The 25,277-nt window shown below is 49.1% G+C and overlaps 1 protein-coding gene across 1 annotated transcript in view; it reads left to right on the plus strand.

Annotated features, from left to right (window-relative positions):
- The window catches only part of LOC128275179 (uncharacterized), an 81,463-nt gene that overhangs the window by 28,614 nt on the left and 27,572 nt on the right, over nt 1–25,277 (plus strand). Inside the window, exons 3-8 of the mRNA XM_053013592.1 lie at nt 13,654–13,701; nt 16,128–16,538; nt 16,946–17,073; nt 20,482–20,709; nt 20,785–21,188; nt 21,264–21,410. Coding sequence (XP_052869552.1) covers nt 13,654–13,701; nt 16,128–16,538; nt 16,946–17,073; nt 20,482–20,709; nt 20,785–21,188; nt 21,264–21,410 — 1,366 coding nt within the window. The remainder of the gene's footprint in view (nt 1–13,653; nt 13,702–16,127; nt 16,539–16,945; nt 17,074–20,481; nt 20,710–20,784; nt 21,189–21,263; nt 21,411–25,277) is intronic.

The raw sequence follows: 25,277 nt of genomic DNA on the forward strand, positions 1-25,277 counted from the left end.
GGTTCCACCTTTTTGAATTATTGATCCCGTCCTGTTGATGAAGTTGAAATTGGATTTGCGTTCGCAGGTTAATGACACCCGGTGACGCTGGACGCTTTCTTGACGCTCGTTACGGACGGGGATGACTGTTGAAGGATGAAGGAGCCAAATGAACAGTTTTGTTAAATTTTAATGCAAAAACTTTCGGCTCCCAGACCGAAAGAGAAGACAGCGCGCTGTCAATAATGTATGCGGCCAATCACACACTGATCGCTGATTGGCCGCGCCCAGCCCAAGACACTATCCGGTTACGGCCCCCCTTCACCGAAGGGCCTCTGACCACACACACGCGCGTATCTATTTCGACAAATTTGCAACTGTCCGCACATGCCCGCGATGGCGAAGGATCATTTGTCTTCGCTTCGCGAGGCAGGCCCGCAGGTGCCGGCCGGAATGAAAAATGAATGCTCTCAGCAGGCCGAGTGGCAAGGGTGTCAAAAGTTCACGACACTCCCGCCGCGGAGCTGGCGGATCCAAGGTTGGTCACGTCGTCCAGTCCAGTTGGTCGCGAAGCTCGCAGCTACTGGTCTCGCGGCAAATTCCGCGGCACCACAAGTGTCTGACGCTTGACGCATTCCGACTTCGAGACCAACACTTCGGCACCGTTGCCAAGTTAGTACCATAGCGCAACTTCCACGATCAATCAACGATTAGCACCCGGTTTGTTTAGCTATCGCGCACGATCGCCCGTTCAGAGCGGAGTTCTAGCAATTAATTTGCAACCTCCGGTCAGGTCGCCAGTTCTTGGACTTGGGTACTGTAATTAGCACTGCGCCTAGATCCAAGTGCGTTGCTGGCGATGGCAGTCAGATGGTATCGCGGGATCTACTCGGTGAAATCGCGTCCTATTTAATGACCGACACACGTGTGGGGGGGGGGGGCGCCACAAGTCAAACAAATGCATTGTGTAGGAGGCGGAGGCGTCAATGATGCGCTGTCAGGAGTGGTTCGGCAGGGCTCCGAACCAGTAGTGGGGCGATGTAGGTCGCGCGCGTGGTGTGGCAATAAATTTTGCGTGCCATCAATGACGTCTTCTACAGTATCTTGATGACCGTTCATTAGGCGGTGGAACTCCCACGGCGCAGCAACCCTTCCCAACAGTCCGACCGTGTCTGTGACTGATAGCGTAATGCTAGGTGCTGGCCATTCAGCACGTGCGGGGATTGCGTATCCTTCGCGAGGGCTCTCAACACACATACCAGACTCGAGCGCGCCACTAACCCCTCGAGAGCCTTATGTTGGCATAAATTAAAACCCCAGCCTGACAGCGGCAGCGTCAGTTGACCAACCAGGCTTCTTGAGGTTCCTGGGCCCTGGCGGTGAAGAAAAAAGGCTTCATTTACGTTTATAATTGCTTTTAATTGTAGATTGCGCCGCCATGACCGGTGCACCGGTGGGGTCCGGTGGGACACAAGTGGGTGCCGACCTGCGGTGGAATGGTTGTTTGTTTGCTTGTGATTAAGCCGCACACACACACACATGCAGGTGCCACACAGGTGACATGGGTTTCTGCGACCGTATCGCTACCGATCAAAACCCGTTGCCGAGTGTTGGAAAAGTGGTTTGAGGCTATTGATTGTTTTGCAATGTCACGGCTCATAAACGGCCGTCGGAGTGACGGAGGAGTTGACGGAGCCGCGGCGCTGTCTTACGCAAGACGTGATCCAGTTTTGGGGGGATTGGTCCGCCAGGCGGTCAGTCCTAGATATGGGAGATATCTAGCAGGTATTATCACTTATTCGTCAAACATTAAACGTGCAGCCCCGGGTACAGGCATTTACTAATTACTGTCACAGCCAATCGATGCTTCCAGCAATCAGCAATTATCAGTTTAGGAATTGTTGGGATTGTTACACCAACACACTTAACACTTACGTACATTCTTTGGCGTAAATAACTGGAGATCCCAAACAAAAATCAACAAACGGTTTCTTTTATCACCCTCAAGAATGGGTCTCCTTTCTGAGGCGACTGACAATTGTGTCAACGAATAATCCGTCGGTCCAGATAGCTGGATCTATCGGCACTGATATCTTTCGGCTCTGTTTTGTCTCGACAATCGACTTGAATCCTCGATGTCGCAATTTTTTCCTTTGATGAGTCACAAGAGACCATATTCCTTTCCGATATAGGTTTTCGTACAAAAAAATCCATGAAAATGGAGGCTTTATAGGAACATTGTTTTGGAACATTTTGTTCCATTACGCTTCTTATCTTCAGAGCACGGACTATGTCTCCCAATGATTACAACACAATAACTACAACGATTACTTTAGAGTGTCAATTTTTTCATTTCCGCAATTCCAGTTCTTAGGGCTCAAATATGTGAGTCAATAAATTAATAAGTCTCGTAGGTCTTAAACAAACATTCCAATTTCGCACAAGAATTTCCATTGGAAATGCAATAGCCTCAAAGCCTCGAATGAGCCTCGTTTCGTGATAACATTTAGCGAATAAAGTGGCAAAAAATAATTTGACAATAAGTCTAACAGGCATCAAGTATCCGACTCGGATACTTTACTAGAACGTTGATGTACTTTAAGGATTTGGCACTAGATGCTTTGAGTTTTCGATTGTTATTAATTCCCAAAGCTCGATCGTAGTTAAGCGTAGAACTACGTAGATTTCTTCGACTTCGTACTGTGAATGATTTCAACGTTTCTTGGGGCGGATCGACACATGAGCGTTCTACCTTCGAGCATTCGTTCCATTGCGTACTAAAGGTCAAGTTCTGGTTCTCGTATCTCGCTTTACCGTCCGCCTTTCACACGTATCGCAATGTACGCACTCTCGTATCGCGATCAATCATGCCGGTAGAAGGTGCGTGAATGAAGTGCGTAAAGTCTCGTGACTGGCCGGGCGATTTCTCGATAAAAACGGTTCAAATTCCATCGATTGAGAGTGATTGAACACCGCTAAAATCGGACCATCCTTACGTCATCGTTTCCTGTCTTCATGACTAAGAATTGAGAAAACGGGTGTGAGCTACGTCCCGAAAAGAAAAAACCCCGATCTTGTCGATGATGCCCCAACTTAGCAATCCAGCAACAAGGCGGCAACATTTAGCTGCGATCATCGGCTGCGAATGATCATAAATATTTTTCGTACTTCAGCTTGATCCTGCCGGCGCTGCAATCGCTGCACTAAGTCGTGGCTCGATCGCCCTGGTCCGGTGCACAAATGTGTCTTGCCGCTGTCGTCGTCCATGAATCGTTCCATTTTTCACGTCGCTAGCGTCCCGATTGACTTGTAGCGCTCTCTGGCGTAATATGATAACGACGCGGAGCGAGCGTTCAAAGTCTGCCGTCGGAGATTGCGCATTGCCTGCCCCGGTGGTAATCCGGATCTTGCCGAGCAACAGTCTTCAGCACCGAAGAACAGGAAAAAAAGGACGCGCGTTGAAAAATCGCCTCATTTAAGAGCCCATTCATGAGCCCGGCTGGTTCTTTAGGTGGCCTGTTAAGAAAATATCACTAAAACACGCTCCAGCTTCTCCTGCTTCTCCCTCCCGCCGGGCGGCCACACACACACACCGGTTCTGCTGCTGGGAGGTGGTTCTGGTGGTACAAAAAAAAATAAATTTGCATTAAACATCAACGTGTTCCGGCGTTCGCTTCGCGGTGAAGTCGTTCTGCATGTTGTTCTGCGCTGCTCTCGGTATCGGCGACACGGACCAAGAGACTAAAAGCTGAAGAAGCCGACTGTGGTGCGCGGTGTCACCTGCAGTAACACCAGCACCCGCGAGGGTGACTTTGGCCGGGGGTCGGTCAGCACTCTGGGCCCTCCTCCTGCAGTTCGTTTCCATCTGCAAAATCTGCCTTTAACGATCTGACGGAGAAAAATTATGACAACGCGGCAACCGCGCGCGCCACCAACGGAACCGGTTCCGTCGGTCGGCTCTCGGTGTGTGTCCTTCGCCGAAATTCGCCCAAGAAGGCTCCTTCCGCGTGCGTGGTTTGTGGAACCTTTTGAGCGTTTAATGGCCTAATCCCTAAGACCGTGACCGCGGGCGGCCCCAACCGTGTTGTCACGCCTCGAGGAGGAAGAAGTTCGAGACAATTAACCGATTTCGTGGAACGGTTTTCGGGGTGCCACCGGAGCGTTCGCTTCTGCGCGCCCTGGCATACCAATGATAATCGGTTTCGCACGAGCACTGCCTGTCCGTAGTTCGCGCATGGAGCTCATGGAGCTATTTTTAGTGATGAGTCAAACGGTCGCAACAACCGGTCCCAGCAAGCGGCTGGAAGCTTTTGGGCGGTGGAAGCTCCCACAACAACTATCTCTCCGCGTGGACTGCGCGGGGCCATGTGTGCATTTGTGGCACTTGACGATTCCACAAACATCGGTCCGTACGATCAGGCCGTCGTTTGCGAGGTCAGTTACGTGTGTGTCTCGCATCGCGATTGCGCGCCACCGAGTAAGTAGCACGAAAGGACGCGATTTATCAGGTCCCTGGTGTCACGCCGGGTCTCACGAATATCCGTCTCTCCTCGGAGCACGAGCTGTCCCCCTAATGAGCGAGCATCCATCCCAAATGACACTTAATGGGGACCCCGAGGAGAGCATATCACGTTAATCAAAGTCCTCGGCGTCGGCGCAAAGGTCTCGGCAATGTCTTGCGCCTGGAGCCGCCGCTCGGTGTGGAGAGATGAAAATACTGCCGCCACTGACGGCGATGACGTTGATGGCCTTGACTGTGAAACGTGCCAGGTGTGGATATACACCGCGGCGTCAGCATCACCACCGGTGGCATGCCACCTCTCAAGGTCACCGAGGGAGGGTGTGCAGGGCTCCTGCGCGAGAGACCCCTTCGTGTTCGCGCTTCGATGAAAATCTTCCGTCATGTCTTCGCATTTAGCGGCGACATCGCGTCGTGAATGTCGCGCAAGAGATCCCATCTGACATTCCCGCCGGCCCGCGGGCGCTTTCTTTCGCGAGGGGCCACAGCAGAGATGAACATGGCGCACGGATTCGCGGTTTTGTTTTGCTCGTGCACATTCTGCAAGATGGATACACGCCAAACGCCCGGCGACGGAGTGCACTTTTTCACATTTCTCGGAATTTAGGCACAACGGATGGCAAGGAAAAAAAAAGAAACCTGCCATCCGACTTGGAACCGGTTTCGTCTCTTTCGCACAGCGTTTGGCATTTGAATGCACATTTGGTGGTAAGCACATCCGTCATCAGCAGCAACTGGCTTTAGGGGCCCCTCTTCGGTACCATTGCGCTAATGCGCATTTTGCGCATCGGAACGTAACTAATGTTAACCTTTCGTTCGACTTCCGATGTTTTGGAGGAAGAAATGGGTTGCAATGGATGATGGAACAACTCTGCTCTACTGTCAGGCTGTTCAATAAGTTTTGCGTCTCGATAAGAAAAACACAATTTTATAGTTTGAAATGCGTTTGTGACACGGTGCATTGTCCTGATGGAAAAGGATTTTTTTCTTGTTCAAAGCGGGTATTATCACGATTTTTTGTGCTGCAGCTGGTCTAAAAGGTTACAATAATATTCAAAATTTATTCTTTTACCAAGTTTGCAAGTTCCCAATGCCCAAATTCCATCCGCATCCCTTAAAACTGATACTAACACCTTCTTGGCCGATTTTAAGGACGAACTCGTTTTGGAGCCAAACGCCTTCACACCATTCTTTAGCCTCTTATTTTGACCCAGGATCATGGTGATAGACCCAAGTCTCATCCATAGTGTTGGGGTCACTTTAGGACTTTTACTAATTCTTTTTCAGACTCTTGACGATTTTCCGATACGGTACCTCGCATTTTTCCTGCGATTTCAGTTGTTGCTACTGTTTTTGGACGTCCTTGACGTGGATCATATTCAAGACTTGTACGACGACGTCTAACTTCAGCAACCCATTTTTCTATAGGGTGTTCCTTCGCGATCCCTACTAAGGAAATTTTAAATAACTCCACCATTTTTCAGTCGATTTATACAAATCAGCCACATTTTGAAACGTTTATCTATGCCGTCTTAGTCATGGATCAATTTACGGTAAAACAGTGGGCTGAAATTGAAGCGCTATACATTGAAAATATTCGTTCAACTATGAAAACTGTGCATTCTTATTAATGCCGAATTTCTTCTGACTTCTTTCTGTGGGGTTATTTGAAAAGTACGGTTTATACCAGCCAACCGAAGACCATTGAAGAACTGAAAGCTAACATCACAACGGAAATCAAAATTGAAAAATGCCCAAAAAAGAGCCGCGTGTTTGTAATGGAGGCGGTCATTTGATCGATATTATATTCTGGGTGAATTGTTAATAAACGGCGTTCTATACTCTAAATAAATCTTGTTTATTTGTCAAAATCTACTGACAAATAGTGAAGTTATTCAACATTTCAATAGTATGGATCGTGATGGAACACCCTGTACTGTACTAATTGAAGGCGAAGAGTTCTTATACACTTTCAACATTCGTTCATAAATTTCCTTTGCTTTTAAACGTTCCAGAAATAAAAATTCAATCACTGCACGATAACACGTTGATACTAAATGGCTTGTAAACCAAGAATAATGTGATAGATTGAAATGAAACTTCACAGACGTTCATATGAAGAGTGTACCAACATAAGCAAATAAATTTAGGCTAGTATCATTTACTTTGGTTGCACTTAGTATCCCTCTGTTATTGAAGCGCAAAACCTATTGAACCACTCAGTAGTCTATTGGGTTTTGTTATTTGATTATGTTTAGCAAAAATCAGGTTCCAATCGTCTTTTCGAGTTTTTGCTGATAAAGCAATACGATAAACCGGTTTGCGATTTTTGCGAACCCAAAACATGGTGTCTTGTTGTCTACGCGTTGTGGCTATCGTGTGGCTATCCTCTACGCTAGTCTTTTGATAAACGTAACAAACAAATGTATCCCTTTTCACGAGAAAGTTCCAATGATTGCCCAAATATGCTAATCTACTGCCAACGCGTGGTTGCCGTCTTGGCCGAGCGTTCAACACAAGCTGGTCTGGGGGCTGGTGTCCAAATATCCACAGCCACAAACTAAACGCTTATGCAGCTGACATTTTCGAACGAGTTCACCTCTCTCTCTTTCTCTCTGGGACTGTCGGGGTGCGACTCTCTAATCAGATCAATTTAGATAGCCCCTAAGGGGAAGCTAGTCATTCGGCCCATTTGGACCTCATCAACACCATCGCGGGACTCGTCGACGAAAAGCTTGTGTCTCCGGCTCCCGGGGGAAACGCGGCTCTGTAAGGCCGTGCCAGCGTTATCGTGTCAAGAGCTGAGTGATCAATTAGGCAGCTAATTGGTGCAAACGGTCCCCAGTTTAGCACCGCCGGTCACTTTCGGGAGCTGGGAGCGCCATTCACGATCACGCTCGCGCTTTCGAGAGCTTCACGCTAAGTAATTGGAGTCACCCAGGAGTCATAAAATGGGCTTGAAAGATAACCGGAAAACAAACACCAGTAATGAATTAGCGCTCTCCGGGCTCATCGATTGTGCAACGAGCTCTGACCGCATCGGCGCGAAATGATGCAGAAACCGAATCGGCGCCACTTCACCGGCATCGGCGCACAATCCCAGGGTTGTCGGCCCATTAGCGGCAAGTGTTTGGTGAAATGTTGCAGGTCCGCGTGCCGCGATTGCATGCGTGCCATGCTGGGCTAATGGCGCGTTAGTAGTCAGTAGATACAAAGTGCGCCGATACGTAATCTCCGCCCCAGACCCGGTTTGTTTGATATACACCGCCCAACGGCGAACCTCGGTAGATTCACGTAGATCGCCGGATAGTGCGACTTACGCGGTGGTACCCTTATTAACCTGATCATCGAAAACATCTGATGCCCGATACGGACCGTCTCTCGAGCGTGTGGTAGATTATCTAAATATTTGCGCACTCCCTTAATTGCTTTCGCTCTCGCTCGCTGTTTGATCTCGCTGGAGATACTACGGGCTGGACCTCCATGATGGGAGCCACACTCGCCCCAACCAAGGCGCAACAGGTACCGGCAGAGCCAGGTATCGAGTTCCGTGGTTCGCTCCCGAAAATCCGCCCCGCCAAACAATCGGTCGGTCGATCGGTTCCGCAACTTTCACTCTCCGACGATGCCGATGATGTCCTTGCGGGTGGCGTCTTCGGTTGCATTGCACCCGACCGGCGACCGCCGGTCACGACGGCGCGCGTGACGTCGCAGCGCAGCTGTCGTTGGGTATAATGTCATCGGTCGCCGGTTTTTTGACATTGATACCGAAAGCGAGATGACACGAGTGGTCACGAAGCGGGTCCTCGCCGGGCTGCGCATGCTCCGGTTCGCTTCAAAACAAACCAAACGCCGGCAGCACACCAACGAGACCACAGGGAGAATCCGCGACCATCCGGATACGGACACTGCCACAGGGTGGTTCTGATGGTGACGCGCCAGACGGTTCTTCTTTAAATATTTTTTGTGCCAGAAACTGATGGAATGCTTTTTGGGGTTGCCAAATTTTACTAGTTTCAAAGCTCAAGGCTGTGTGCTCTGCGCGCAGTTGGTGCCCTCGGCATGCCAAGGCTTTGGGTTAATGGCACAGGAAATTGGCACATCGAAGGATTTTCCCACTGTCCAACGCGTGCCCGCCGTCTCGCTCTCGCCGTCTGTGGAAAGCAGACGCCAAAACACACACACACAGAGTCGTCGGGGAAAGCCGGAAAAGCCAACGAATCTCCCTTTGACCTAGCGCAGTGCAGTTCTGGATGTCCTAGTACCCGGTGCCGTCGACACTATTCTGCCCTTACGTTTCTGTCCGGTTCTCTCGGTTTCGGTTTTCTGTTCTTTTTCGTGATCTCAGCCATAGTTATAGTCCTCAAATAGTCAAAAAGGTGTAATGTAATGTAAAATTTTAACGCCGTTCGCCGTTGTCTGGTGCGCAGTGAGCCCGATTGCGTCGGTTGGCAGGACGCCAACCTTGACGGGCCCTCCGGCATGGGAGCGTTACTAACGCATTGCAGCAGAGAGCTGCAGTGCCGTTGCATCTTCTGTCGAAATGACTCCGGCCAAACGGTGCGGTACCTTCGGTCCAATCTAAGCTAAACGAAGCTAAACTCCTCCTTTGAGTGCTAAATGTGCGATCTGCTTTCCAACACCACCACCAAGCGTCGCTTTCGTGTTGTACGTGTGCTTCTAAGAGTGTGCCGTGGGCAAGGAATCGGAGCGAGGAAGCACGTCTGCCAAAGGGGTTGCAAAAAGAGTGCTGGGAAGATGCGCTTCCAGCCGGACCCAGAAGGTCCTCGGGCCGCCGGTTTGTGTAAATAGTGGTGGACGTGTTAATAAAATGTAATTAATCCCCGTTAACGAACGAAAGCATAAATCGACGGACGGAGAAGCAGCAGCCGGGAAATGGAGCCGGGTACACCCGGGTCAAACGCGGTGCAGCCGATTAATGGCGAGATGATTGCGATCGATAGCGGGACCCCCGGTGCCACCATGTCGCCGCGGCGATCGTGCAATCGGACACTACGCTTAAAGTGTTGGCCACGCTAAGCACAGCTAAGCGGCGGCACGCATATTCCGGCGGTCAGCCGACCGGTTCCGTGGCGGGGTGACATCAGTAGAAGACACAGAGTAAACCAGAAGAGTCGTGGACACGAAGCGTGTGAATTGGCGTGCCGTGCATTGTAAATAGTTTCCCAAGTGGGTTCCCCGCCCGAAGTTCTAGTTTTTAATGTATTTTCGGTGGGATTGGAGCTTTCTATGCCTGTCACACCTAAGGGTCCTACGCGCCTGGCGCCTCCAAACGTTCGTTCGAGCGGTGCGGTTCCGATAGGACAAGTCGTGTTATTGCCTGCTTGACCTCCATCTATTTTTTTTGTTTTGCCAAATTTAACGGCGACGATGATCTCATTCGGGGTGACCAAGGTGCGGACACCATAAAGATTGGTTGACTCCGGGCAGAGCAGATAAGACGAGGACACACGCGGAGAGCGGTCAGAAAGTGTGTGCACATGGAGCAAAATCTATGCGTATAAGAAGAACAAGATGCTGAAAACATGGCAAAATACGGTAAACATTTTGCGCACTCAATTTCGAGGCACGGCACGAATGGAGGGAAACGTTTGCGCCATCTCGTCAATAACATGTGTCCTCCGTGGTCGCAATCCGCAAATAGCTCTAGAAGTGATTCAAGACGCCCGCCGGGCACGACAATTTGAATGTAGCTAAATATTTGCTCGCTTTTGTGGCATACGAGGGCTGTTCAAAATGATTTGTGACTTTTGTGTTAAAAAAAATTTATTCATGAATATCTATGTTGTCCCCTTAAAGTAATCCCCATCAGATATTATGCACTTGTGCCAGCGGTTTTTTCCAATCCTCGAAGACCTTCAAAAAATCGAAATCGTGAAATTTTTCGTGTCTTGCTCAGCTCCTCTTTCGATACCGTCTTTATCTCCTACATCGTAGCGTAGCGTTGTCCTTTCATGGTTCTGTTAAGTTTCCGGAGCAAAAAGAAGTCTCCTGGAGCCAGATCTGAGGAATAAGCTAGCCATGGCATCATAAGTTTGATGTTTTTGGCCAAAACTTCGAGCACAAGCAACGATGTGTGAGCAGGGTCGTTATTGTTTTCTCACAATTCCGGGCGGATTACTTCGAGTAAATGGCGCATAACTTGCAAGTAATATCCTTTATTAGCCGTTCTACCCCGATCCAATAACTCATGATGAGCAAAACTGTAGACAAAACAAATTTGAGTCGTCTCGGACAGAGTTCGTCAGCTCCTGAGCAATGTTAATGCGATGTTCTATTTGGTCGAATTCGTTCGAAAATGAAAGATGAGTCAAAACGCGTCCAAGCAAAGCAACTGTCAAAAATTGGTTCAACAACAACTCGTCAGGAGCTCTCATGTCAGGATACTGACATGAGTACCAACACAACATAATCGAAAATCAAATATACGTAACCCGCCGACATTCAAAAATCGCATAAGTTTTTGAACAGCCCACGTATGCCTTTCGGGAGGCCACTTGTCGTCGCGCACAGCACGCATCGCTGCGTTCTTCACACAAGATTGAGTCACAAACAGCGTGATTTCTGCGGCGCTGCCTATTAGATTATCATTAACAATTATCAACATTGCGTTGTTTGATCGGTCCGGCGATGCTGTACCGCGAACGCAATTTGCATAACCTCAGCAAAAGGTGTGAAAATCGACACGTTTGGCGTGTGAACCACGCACACGCAACTGCCGTTGTTTCGTGGTTTTGATTGCGCCAGGTTCTGCTCTTATCTCTCTCCCAAGCCAATAGTTTTCACGCGAACGATTTGTCACGGCAAGGGACACGGCGCAGGGTCTTTCGTGGAAGTGCTTTCAGGTCCAGTGGAGTGCTTTACATTGTTACGAGCCCCGCCACTAATCGACGAACTGGGGGAACTAATGGGTTTCGATGACACCCAGCGCGGAACCGACTGATAATTTATGGGCCTTGGCCAGCAGCTAGGCAAAAGCAATAACATATTCGCGCAAAGCACACCTCGCTGTCCGCGAGCAGCCCACTTGGGAGAAAAAGTGCCAGGACAGCGCAACATCTTGCCGTCCACCGTACCGTCCGTCTACACACACGCCGCCACACGTGCCCTTCCGCCGTCCGTTCGGAGTTCGGAGTCGTAGAAATGGAAACATATCAGCTTTAGCTGGCGCAAGCGAAAGGTGACCCATCCGGCCGGACACCCATCGCGGCTACGTCGCGGGATGTACGATGATCACTACGAAGAGGCGCAAGATCCAACGGTTCCGCGCTGCTCCGTCGCCACGTTCCTGCATCGGATCGCGTTCACGGTGCTGCATGCATCTTTTTTCCTGGAAAATGTACGATGATCCTCCTTAAGCAACTCCCCGAAGCTGAGCGTGGATCATGAGTTTGTTTCCCATTAATTGATCTACTCCTTAGAAGCCCGGCCAGAGGCCAAGCGCACGTGAGGATCTCTCTTGGTTTGTGTTCCTTAGACCGCGTAGCGGAATTGCTCTAATAGAAAACGGGAGTTTCACTCATACAACCGTTCGAGTCGATGCCAATTTTATAATTTCCCTTAGTGCGATCGTGAGTGAGTTGGCCGAAAGTTGGCGCATTATTCATTTATTTTTTACCCAGACCCATATTTCCGATCCCAAAACGAGCCCCAAAGAAGCGTGTCTGTGCCCCGCGGAGAGGTGCAGAGAATTTATAGCCTTGCCCCACCCGGGAGGCGGTCGTCGGTCTAAAAGATTTATGCTGCGGTTCGACTCAAAAAGGCTGTTTTGTGACATTGTGCGTTGCGAAGCGAGCCCAAAAATTCGTTGATCAGATTGCTTTTCGTGTTCGGTGTTTCGTGCTGTTCCGTCTGTTCCTTGCCCGCCCCCGGGGGCCGAGTCGGCCGCGATTACATGGGAGGGCGATTTTTCGTTTTGCGGCCATTGCATTCCTCGCAATTTACGCTGGTGGGCGGAATGGCACGCGAAGTGGCTGGGTCGCTTCCGCCAAGCATCTTGGCCGTTTCTTGCTCCGTCCTGTTGGCCGCTTTTCGCACCTTTCCTTGGCGACAATGTGTGAAACACTGTTGCAGAAGCTTAATTTACGCTTTCGATTTTGGTTTTTAAAACCATTTTAGTTTTGTTATTTTATTTTCTTTGTAATAGGAAGCCCAGAATAACGGAAAATATGCCTTAAAAAATAAAAGTAGATTATAAAACTCACAGCAACAAAGAAATATACGAATTGAGAACGAAAGAACGACAGCAGAACGAGAGGAAAGCTTAACAGATTAAAACAAAGAAGAGTAGAAAAGGAACGAGCAACAGACAACTATAAATAAGACATTCATTACCGGTAATCACATGCTTGCGATCGCGACCACAAATCGAAAGATTCCCCGAATCGAACCTCACAAAAATTGCCAAACCAGCCGGCCCTAGAATTATCCCACTTTTTCCAACTCCACATGAAAATCCACTGCTCCAAAACACTTTCTGCAACCCTTTCTTCCAAGCCTCCGATGGGCGATGTAACACGAAAAGAAGCACAACCCGTGAACATAAAACCCTCAACCCTCGGACCGCATTGCAACGGAATTCACCGGGCCGCGTTTGGTTTCTTGTTTTGTTCAATCCGTATCCGTAAGCCTTTAAACGGCAGTTTGTCACGCAAATATTTGTCATTTATCTCGCAATGTGCTTAGCCGTTTAGTGGTGTGGTGTGACTTTATTATACCTGTACAGTTTGCATTTTCTCCATCACACCGGTTAGTTAGTTGCACTTTCTGTTTTCCAAAGCCGCGACTGGTACCTTCCTGGCTCTCAACATTACGTGGCGCATCGAACCAGTATTACGATTCGTTCCTAGTGTAATTGCGGCATAGGGCATGTGGCCGCTCTTAAGCTTCATTAGTGTGATCTCTCTTTTGCCGTGTAAGAAGAAGCCGATCTGTATAATTCCTAGCGATCGGGCCGGTAGAAGTTACGCTCTTAAAGTGTATAAAGCATAGACGTATTAGCTGACATAACGCCCCTTAATCATAAGTAACCGGTTGTCGTGTTGGGCGTTTTGATGTTGCTTATGTTTTATGGTTACGATAAGTACTCTTATGCTTAATGACATTTCAACCGTTGTTTTTTTTTTCAATTGCAGAAAAATAATGCACAGGATGAACAGCAAGCTGTCAACAATTACAACTCGGTAAGTGTCCAAATTTAAAAAGACGTTGCTTCATTTGCTCATTGGAAATTCTTCAGTGAAAATGAAAAATGATCAAGTGAAACCCGCTCTTTAAATTGCTGAACGGCTTTGTTGAAGACGCCAAGACGTGTCATAATTAAATACGAATCATCATTTGGAAATTACACGCTGTTGGGGCGTGAACTTTCCGCGTGGCGTTCTAATAACGACATCATCGTGAGGCTCTCCGCGTTAATGTGCTTCCAAATCTGGAAGCTGACTGGGTGATTATGATCGCTTTAATCTCCATCATTATCATTGTTCTGACGCGAGTTGCACAGCGAGTTGATGAGTGGGTCTGAAACTAATTCCCCATGTCTCGGTTTGACCATAGCTCTCTGTCAAGGTCATAATGCTTTGTCACCTTTAGCATGATGATTTAATCATGGTCTGTAATTACCATGATTACCAGCGCCTTCGGAGCTTCGGCTTCTTATCACTAAACTAAAGAAAGAACCACCGGAGAAATCGGCAACCTAGCGCAAAAGCACATACTTTTCGCACAAATTCTACGAATCTGTGACACAGAAGGCGAAGCGGATGCAACCGATGTGACTGCCAACACGTAGCTGCCATCATGTCATCTACATGATGGCGGTGCTTACCACAACTCACAATGATACTTACTCCGGTTAAGCATGTTTGACGGTGAAACAAGTCGAGAGGATGCACTCCGTGCGCCACGGAGCTCGATGCATTTAGTCACTCATGCGAATCACGTTCGAGCGGAGATTTCACTTTTACCACGAACCGTAAGGTCAGTCATACATTGTTCGGGCTTCTTGAGGAACAATCAATTGTGGCAGAAAGAAACAAAGGATGGCAATGAAATGCGTGGCCTCAAATCAGTTGAATGAGCCTGTTTTTGAAATTATTACAACATATAAAAGTCCAATTCCTGGAAACGTATCGATTGAAACGTTTCTGTCAACACTTGATACGGTTTGTTTTATCCCTTTTGCTTCGATCGTTTCTTGAATGAGATTAATTTTCATAAATGGCCAAACCCACAACCATCAGACCGACGTCAGGCATATTAAATTGAAGTGGAATATTTAACTCCAAAATAGCTCGTTTTACGGCATCTCGTTAGTGTTTTAGGGGGCTTGTCTATAATTTATGGAAATTCAGTCCATTATGTAGCAATAAAAGGCATGAAAGTTGTCCGCTCCCCCTGGGCGCATTTCTTGTTCGGACTTTTCGTCTTCGGGCTGTTCGAAAACTAACTTCTCCAAAAGTTGCAACTCATAGCGATAACTTTCCGTCATGCTAAAGTACCCCAAGTTCCAACAAACATAGAAAAGATGTCTAGCAAAAGCCACGACATTGCCAGTAGAACCACGGGCTAAACTTCCGGCTGGCCAGCAGCCTCATTATCGTTAATATCGCCTCGGCTTCGGCTTCAGTTCAGGATCGCAAACAGGAAGCGCAAAGAAGTGGCAATTGATCACTAGTTTTGCTCGAATTTCGCCCGATCGCGCCTAATCCCCCCCGGGGCTCTGGCGGAGGATGTTGGCAATTTGGCTTGATCAAATAAATGCGGACCGCAGTTTGGTTTTGTTTTCGAGAAATTACGTTTCACGTTTGTTTGAACTTCCGCTTCGGTTGCCGTTGGTCCAAAATGATGGCCTCCAGCCATCGCGTCTCGTTTGCAGCCGCCGAACGCTCCGGTAACTATCGGGTGCAAAGGAAGAAGTCGTCGGATTGCCTACCAAAGCCCCAAAGATGGAGCGAGCACAATCGGAAAAGCACGATCGATCGGTCGCTCCCAGAAAAGACGGTCAATCGATCATTATTGAGCATCATGCGCCGGGGCACCAAGTCGTTTTCTAGGGCTGTGGACGGGGCCTCCAAATCTATAATTGAGCCACGCTCGGGAGGAAGTTGGGTCTCGCAATATGGAGTACTTTCGAGCGTTGGACCGACCGTCTGATCGTTTTGAACGATCGGTGCGTGCGCTTTTGAAGGGCTTTAGGGAAAGCACAAATAGATCCCGAACTGATAGACGAGTCTCGTATGTCCGGGGTTCGGCTTTGTTGTTCCTCAGCTATACGCGGCATAGTTCCACTTACGCATGGCTTTTCAGAAATCCCAAACCCACCAGGGAATGGTACGCAACAAACACGAGAAAGGAAAAAAAGGTACCCGAAAACAGTCCAAAGAGAAGAGGGTTAGTTAAAGCGGGTCGATCTTGTGGGGGGAGATTCGTATCGTACAAGGTTTCAAATTTTTGGGCGCCACTCACCCGGATTTGAGGTCCCGAGGTCCGCGCTTTTTCGCATACCGTTCCGCAATGATACCCTACATCTGCTCCGGTTTTCCGACGAATATTTTGGCATTCACGTTGCTTCTTCTTCTTCTTTTTTCTTCCGATGTCCCAAATTTAGCTGCCCTTGCAAGCGATCAACACTCAGCCGCAACAGCAGCAGCAGCAGCATCTGCAACAGTCCCGGCCGGCCACGAACCTGAATCATGTAAATAACAACCATTATCATAATTATTCGCTCCAACCGCACTACCACCGGCAGCAGCAGCAGCAACAGCAGCAGCTACAACCGTACCGGCCACACCTCTCCCTTCCGGGGCCCCCGGCAAGGCCCGTTGAGCCAGCGTCCCTGCGGCTGAACTACGTGACGGAGCGCATTCTGGCGTCGACGCTACCGGCCCGGCGGCACCAGAATGGCGCAGCATCCCAGCATCCCTACGCCACCAGCGGAGCCCCGGGTCTCAACGGATTGGCCGGCGTCGACGAGCACGAGCGTGAACTCATCAGCATGCTGGAACAGAAGCACCAGCAGGTAAGCGAGGTGATCTTGCGCCTTGCGCCTAGTCACAGGATAATTGAATTAAATGTGGAGGAGCTTCAAACGCGCGGCCCCCCGGTGGGTGGTTCTGTTTGAAAGACACTTGACAAGTGGGGAAAGTAAGCTTCTTAGGCTCGCCCTCCCGCACCATTTCTCTCCGGGAGGCCTGCCGCGTCGTCATCGTGGCGTGGCCGAGTATTAGCGAGGAAATTAATTTCCATAATTATGCCTCCCGCGTACCACGCACGCGGTCTCCTAATAATCACTCAATCACCGGTTTGTGTGTTCTTCTCTCGCCGACCGGGGGCCGGTCCTTCTAATCCGATTCTTGACTTTTTGATGTCCATCGACGGTCGTCGGTTTTCAGGTTTCTTCTAATGGCCTTCTTACCTTGCTTTCAGAACTACCGGTTGTTTGATCTGGAGTCGTGCCTCGGTAACATCACGCTGGAGAAGCTGTGTGAGCTGTGCAAACAGATCGACTCCTGTCTCGGCAGTGGCAAGGAGAAAATCGTCGTTCTTCAGGACAGGTGAGTTCGGGCGGCGGCGATCGCGACCTAATCCTGCGCTCACGAGCCGGTGGTCTGCCACTTGAACAGGACCACCTTCGTGCCGCGGCAACAGATCACTGGCCACCGTAGAAAAATGTGTTTTCTTACCAAATATTGACGTTCTTGGGTCTGAAGAATGGGCTTTCCGTCAATTTCGGCTGTAGATTAAGCACCGGGGGTCTTACGTAGCTCCGAAGTTCCGCGGTCGGAGCATCTGTCGGGCGGGAGTTGATAGCAAGCTTAGGTGTTTTACCGTTACGACGAGCTCTCCTGTGTCTCGATCGTTACGTGGCAAGATCTAGAAGGTATTAGATGATTCGAAGTATTAGATTCAACAGGGTGAGCAATTTACGATAATTTTATCATATTTTCCGATGCTTCAACTGGTTCGAAACTGGCTTGCTTTATTCGAAGGGTTTGACATTTTTTCATGGAAAACAATTTCAGCCAAATGTCCACCACGATTGGCTTGGCAGTAGCCCATTCGGTCAAGCTATTTTGAGTACAAACTCGATTGTATCTGGTTCTATCTCGGCAATGGCAATTTGAATTTCGTTTTTAAGGTCTTCAATAGTTGCCGGTTTGTTCTCTTTCACCGATCCCCAAAGATGACAGTAGAATGGTGCCAAATCGCAGCTTCTTGGAGGCCAATCTACAACTCCATTTCTGCTAATTTTTCGATGTCCGAAGTTGCGGTGCAAACAATCGATCGTGGCTGTCGCTGTATGGCAGATAGCCCCGTCTTGTTTTAATCAAATGTCATCTATGTTCTCAGCTTTAATTTCGCCAAAGAACCAATCACCCAACATTGCTGGGTAGCGTACGTCAAAATCCAAAATCCACCAGACCAAATCTGCACCAAACAGTGAGTCGTTATGAGTGTATTGGCTTCTCCTGCACGACATGTAGGTTTTCCGAACCCGAAAAATGACAATTCTGCTTATTAAAATAACCTCTGAGGTGGAAATGAGCTTTTCAAATATCGTACCTTTTGAGTTGAATATTCACCCCTTTGGAAATAAGTTTTTAATTTTCAAATTTTCTGCAATTCTGCTTTTTATATTACATAAATGTCATGAATGAACGTTTCAAATAAAGTAGTAAATAAAGTAAATTGCTCACCCTGTACAAATTTAAAAAATATAACGTTGGTTTGCTATTCAACAAACAAAAAATTGAAAATTCATCTTTTGTGTGTGATTGATGCGATCGTAGCTTAGAAGCAGGCTAGTTTCAATTCAATCACGCCGAGTGGAGAACGACTTCCGGCCAATAGGCGCAAAGATTCGCGACCCACTTCGGGCGGTCACTCGCCAAAGCGATCACGGAACGGAGCCAAGGAATGTGATTTGCATCAAAAGTCCCGGAGGTGTCATATTGGAATATTGACTAGCGATTCAGAGGGATGTCCCACGGCATGTCATGCCGCCTACCGCCTCTTGCTGCACTTCGTCCGGGGTGCATTATGCGGCGGCCGCCCCATTACAGCCCAAGTTGTTTTTTTTTTCGTTTCGGTTTATTGTTATTCTGCAAACGCCGCATGCAGACACCGCAACAGTCCGCGCGCGGTAAGCGCAAGAAATCAAACTGACCGCCGCGAAAAGTGCACCTCGTCCGCGCTGTGCGCGTCGGCGTATTCGAGCGCACGAACTGGCGCTTCATGCGTAGTTACCCATGTTCCGGCCTCATGTTTCCAGCGGCAATCAAACGACCGAATCGGGAAAACGTGCCTCCGACGGAATATTAACTTCAGCGCCCGGCCCGGGACGCGGCCGACCGACCGGTCAATCATCCGGAAGGGACGGATCGACGGATGGCGCCCGCACCCCAGCAGGTCCGCTCTCTCGGCACATTTGAATATCGCGAAACGGCCGGGCCCCTCGGATGGCCCGCGGCTGGCTTCTGGTCATCATCATACACGTAGCAATTTGTTGCTGTCTTCGCGTCGGCTTCTCCGTCGGTTCGTTTTCGCGCGGCGAGCCGAGCCGGTTTTAGCATATGCAACATGCTGCTGCTGCTGCAGCGGTCCGCGGGTTTCGGGGTGCTTTCGGACTGGACGCTTTGCCAATGCAATGGCGGCAAACTCAGCCTTTTCGGCCGCTAACTATCGCTTATGATCCTTGATAAATAATTCATAAGCACAGATTTTGAGCAATCTTGTGGCCAATTTTGTTTCGGTTTTTTACGGCCCCAATCAATTTTCAACTGGCCCGCCCGCGAGGTGGGTAAGAAAGTTTGGTCCGCGCAAAACTCTAGCGCCCACGGTTTATTATATTTGTTTTTTTGCGAATAACTACACGGGCTCTGGGAATTATGGAAAATATGGCGAAGCATTAAAGGGCGTTTGATATGGAAACAATACACTCTGGGGAGGGTACTGTTTACTTGCCACTGCCCAAAGCTATCAAAACGGCTAAGCCTATAATTTGTATGTTTCTGTATAATGATGTTCATTTAGTTTCGCAAACCTACCACAAACGTATAATTAACAAAGCTGGCTGGGATTTGCTGTTTTTGCGATGCTGTGCGCCAGAGATTATTCCCGAATTCGACCGGATCCCCAGACCCGGATCAACTGCTTTCAACCGCAATCGAAGCGCGCTTTTAAAATTTTCGTACAGCGACACAAGCGTTACGTTAAATGAGGTATTCGGCAGGATGCGAACACATTTAGCGTCCCAAATTGAGTGCCGCATGCGTTCAGAAAACGCGTTCAGGAAGTAGCACATTACCGGGCACTGCGATCAGAAAGAAAGTAATGTATAATTTACTCACCATTTTCACCGATCGCGATAAGGGCGCCGGCCGTCACTTTTCGCTAAGCCAAAACCTGTTACCGGTGTGGCCGACACTATTCGTAACATTATAATCACCACCACCGCGGCCCTGTTTGGTATCAAATCGGCCTGTCGGCGGGCCGCGCTTATGAAGCGTTGATTGGCCGCTTCACGAGGCATCGGAATAACCGAGGCAGTTATTAGTGCTCCCCCTTGTCCCCAGCGGTTGCGGTTTCCTGATTCCTTTTTTTCCCGCCGATTTCTTGTCACGCAAAATCGATTTCTTAATGATGCGTTTCCCAAATGCCGGTCCAGTTGCATAAGAATGTTCAGTAAACAATAATTATCCTAATAACGATTCCGCCTCGGTCAAACGCGTTTGCCCACTCACGCGACCGGCACGCGAAGGTGAGAAAGAATGAACGGCAAAAGCATTGCAAATTGACAGGATAATGCTAAGGATAGCGCGGGGATCGCGCACCATCGGCATGCATCGTTCGGAGGAGGTCGAAAATGAGTTGCACTTTTCTTGCCGTCTTTCAAGCCACACGCGTTTTCGTGTTCTTGCTTCATTTTTTATTCCTTTTTTCGAACTGTTTTATCTCCACAGAGAGGACAAACATCGGCTTGGTGCAGCGATTGCCGCGTACCTCCAGTATCAGAAGATCTGCGGTTCGAAAATTCCGCATTCGGGCGGCCAGTCGATGAGCTCACTGTCGCCGGGAGGAAGCTCGGACAGTGGCCGTAAAACGCCAACCTGGCTGGATTTGGACATTTACTCGACGCAGAAATTTCTGGAAACCGTCGCCGGCCCACTGCGCATTCCTTCGCACAAAAGGTAAGCGGCGGCGCATCGGTTTTGGCTTAATTAAGCTTACTAACTTCCACCCTCGTTTCCATCCGTCTTTTTTAGATACATTCAGTACTTCTCGGGGCTGCTGTCGGGGATGATCAAGATGAACTCGTCGTCGCTGTTCCTGAAGGCGATCCGGGTCGAGTCTCCGCCGTGCCTGCACTACCGTGCCATAACCGTAAACAGCGAGTGGCGCAGCTTCATCAAGATCTTCGAGGGCGTGCGGTGTCTGTTCACCTCCGACATCTACGTCATCCCGATCACGACGCGCCACTTTATCTACGAGATTAAGCACCCGCTGCGATTGCGGGGCGACATTCTGGTGCGCTGCTACCAGATCATACCAAACAACAACAAGCCGAACTACGAGAAGGAGCTGATCGCATCCGTGCAATTTCACACATGTGCCATAACCGAAAAGGAAGTACAATTCATGAAGAGGGACTTGGACCTAGCCTGCGAAGGTATGTTTGCGTTTGCGTGCGTGGCAGCGGCAGCGCCCAATTTACCACCGCTTCTTTCGCCTTCTTCCGCCCCAGATGAGCGTTTTTCCGGAGAGCACAAGATGACGCTCTGCTTTGACACCGTACCGAACGAGCGGCCGATGATCCTCGTTTTCCAGGATCCGCTCGTGCGAATAGAGCCGATAGCGGAGAACGGCGACCACTTGGAAACCATCAACGAAGGTGAGTGGCAAATTCAAGGGTTAACGCGTTGCTTCCGCGCCTGAAAGTAGGCAATCTGCGCTGCACCAAAGCGAAGCGTGTCTCACGAGGGTCTTCAAGAGGAAGAAAGTTTTGCGATAGATTTAGTTCAGTAACAAGCAGGAAACAATAGTAGATTACTCTCAAAGAGCACAACGGACACTTCCGATCGGGGATTAATCGTGCTTCCTGCATTTCCTGCATATTAAAACCCCAAACAATTAAGGGGGCATGAACGATTTTTTGAACCGTTTGAGACAAAGAACTCCCAATTGGTAACGTGGTTCACGCGGTACGCTAGCCAGCTAGATATATAATTTGTTGCATACCCCGTGCCATGTGATCGCCCAAACGTTGACTACCGAAAAAGACATCTGTTTTGCGCCAAGAAATATAAACAAAGGTAGGTCGGGCCGCTAATGGCGATGGACCGACGAGACGTACGCCTCAAGCTTTCTAACCCTCTTCGCACGGTGAGGGTGATTCACACAGTAAGTGAAACAAACAAACCAAAGCTACACTAGCACCGAATCGATGTCGCCTGACCGCGGCCGCCCGATCTTACGCCGTAACTATTCATTTTTCGCAATAAAAGATTGAGACACCGTGTGGATCTGTGGGAAAAGTTTCGAGCGATAATGGGTAATCATCGCACAGTCTTACGCATGTGAGATGAGCCAGCTACGCATGTAATTCATTTAAATTTATTTGACAAACGTTTGATTTATAACCCGTCCGAGAGCGTGAGCTATTTTGGGACCCAGTTCTGTAATACGAAGACACACCGCACTAACCGAGGGTATTATGTTGCGCTGACACGGTACACGATTGTGTTGGCGGATGAAGATGATTCATCAATGCTGCCCGCCAACTGTTGGTTGGTTTTCGTCTGCCCACTGAACTATTGCGGTAAAATGTTATCAAAATGCTGCATTATCATACTAGGACAGATACTAGGGGTAGAGCTGGTGACGCGTCTCCTGAACTAACAGCAAAGAAAACCGTCGAACCGACGTTTCTTCGTTTCATCTTTCGGTACGGCGCCATTCTTGACACGCCGTACCCGCTCGTCGCTCCCAAGCGAACTGAATAAAGTTGTTTTGTCTAGTGAAAGATAAAAAATCACTTTTATCGGAGCCCCAGTTTTGCTTCGCCGAAGTTCGTCAAATATAGGCGAGGTGTGTTTACGTTGGTGGGCCGGCCACGGCACCTTCGGCCCTGGCGGGCCGGTTATGCAACCCGAGAAGGACTCGGCGAGAAGGCGAGTGGTAGCAGTATCGCATCGCATCATAGATTCGCACGGATACGCGTCTCGCACGTGCGCGTACTACTGTCCTCTGGGTGCCGTAGGACATCGTTTGTTGGCCGTAAAACCGTGGTGTCGGTAAACGATTACGATCGATTTATTGGAGCGTTAAATGGTACGGAAAGGTACGGAGGGTCGGCCTGCACAAAACGTGTATGCGTGGCAAAGGTTAATTTATTGATTGATTGTTTTATGATCGCCAGTAGGTGGGTGTGGCGCTGACGATGCGATGGTGCTGATGATGCAGCCGGTTATGGGGCATCCACCACCACCACCGCCGCCGACACGCTCGACATTATCCGTGTGGCCTTGCCCCGTTCGCACGAGCATAACCCCGCCTTTGGTGGGCATTGTCTTACCGGGCTGAGCCTCGGTGGCCTTGCGGCTATCTGCTCCATCGACATAGTTAGGGAATCGATAAAATGGGAATGTTTGTTGGGTCGGCGATGGCGAGGATTAGCGCAGTAACTTAGAGCAAGCATTACGTCCGCGTTGGTTGGGATTATCATCATGGTCATTATTTAACTCAGTTTCGTTCAACAACTAGGTACACCGTTTGACCTATTTTTTTAAGCATTGGCATAAATCAGGTCGCCAAAGGTTGGACGTCATAAAAGACGTTTCATGCTCCATTTACTTTTTCCAGCTGATCGTTCTGCAAGGTTATTGGTGACGGGCCTAGGAAACGTTAAACTCCTGCGGTACTCATTCATGCTTCGGTGCACTATGCATGTGGCCCGGGGAACGTGTTTTCGTCAGCAGACCTTTAGCGGAGTTTGGTGCTAGTTTAGCGAGGCCGAACCGTTTGATGTGATGTTTATTTTCATTATTTAAAAACAAAGTTCTGAATCATGAAAGCGGATTTTCCTCCGGGCGAGATATTTTCGGATGTTGTTCTTTCGAAAAGGCGCTTTCGAAGGTGCCGCAAAGTTTATTTTCTTTTATGCTGTTGCTGTGTTTGCTCTCATCATACGCAGGGGGCTCATTAAACATTTTCTCGAGCATTCAATATGTTATTGCTTCTCGCAAAAGGGTCCACAAAAAAAGGCAAAACAATATTGAGTTTTGGGCTGTTTAATTTCTCCAATCGTCATCCGTCTAGGACGCTAGACAGACCACCGCCATAGAGTCGTACGCACGCGTGATGCGCGGGGGAAATGGTTGCCACTCCCTGGCGCATCCCCCGGCTCAGTCCAGTGCAGGAAACATGCGCGCGAATAAAAGAACGTGGACCAAAACCACACGCACGATGCGCCAACATTGCGCACCGTTGCGCCTCAGCGACGTGGGCCGCCCGCCGCCCGTCCGCCCGAACCCGAAGCGGGAAGCGTTGGTCACCTTCTCACGGGCCGGCTCGGGAGTCACTCCCGAGTCGCGTTCTGGTGCGGTACGGTTTGTGAACCGAGAGTGAGCGGTGGTGTGCCCTGTCGTCGAAAGTGTGTCACGGTGCGGCGGACACGGTCTGATGTTGCCGCGCTCCTTGACTGTGTTTTTCTTCTCGATAGTGATACCGCCGAAGTAACGGCCCACCGTGGCCACCGTGGATGATGACGATAACTCACACCAGGCCCAGTCTGCGTGTCGCTTAGGGCTTAAAGTCGGCGGTCGTCGGTCCCCAGCCCAGTGCCGGGCTTAGTGAAACATTGCGCGATGTGCTGTATCTCATGAATCGATAATTTGTGTAGGCTCTGTGTGTGCGTGTGTGTGTGTTTGTGAATGATTGCCGCTGATAAAAACGCGGTCGGTTATCTGCGACTTCGAGGTGTTGAAGGCAGATAAAATGCTTCGCTGTAAGTGTGAGGTTCAGTTTTAATTGCGAAATACCCTTCAACAGCGAAAGTTTGTTTTACGTGTGGGTTGGTGGCATATGTTTCGAAGTGATTTAGAAAACCCTCCGATTGTCCAGCCAAGCGAAGGCGAACTGTGAGTTGTCAAGAAAAAGTAAACTGTGTAAGGAAACAGAAGAGGAAACGGTTTACTTCGTGGACCATCGTGGCACCGGCACCACAGCGATGCTCTGTTGCCTACCTCATCTATGCTGCGAGTGTCTATTTTCGGTTGCGGTGGAATATTTATGTTGCGCCAATGGAATGGCCACACCGGTGTGGCGCGCTTGGTGTCAAAGTCTTCGTGACGTCAAACCACTTGTTTGCTTTCAGACCCGCGAAAAGATTCGGAAGCAGCAATCAGCATGAGGTCCTTTTCACTCAGTGCCTCCAACCAACTAACGGTGCAAGTGTTCACTCTGCAAAGTTTAGCAATTGTGTCGATGATTTCACACGCAGCGTTGCAACCATCTGCTGACCAGCTCTTGTTGACCATTGAAACAATCGACAGAACCGATCGGTGTTCTATTAATAAATTATTATGCATAAACTTTCGCTGGCCCATGTTCGAAATGGCGCTTGCTTATTGCTGCAAACGCGCAAACGTTGTTTGGTTATTAACCGAACCGAAATTCCATTCGCAATCCGGCCGCCCGCATATGCTCGCCGGTGCTGTATCCTCCCAGCCAACGGGTATCATGTTTCGGCACATTTCGT

The sequence above is a fragment of the Anopheles cruzii genome, chromosome 3, assembly GCF_943734635.1.
Source record: "Anopheles cruzii chromosome 3, idAnoCruzAS_RS32_06, whole genome shotgun sequence".
Lineage (NCBI taxonomy): Eukaryota > Metazoa > Arthropoda > Insecta > Diptera > Culicidae > Anopheles > Anopheles cruzii.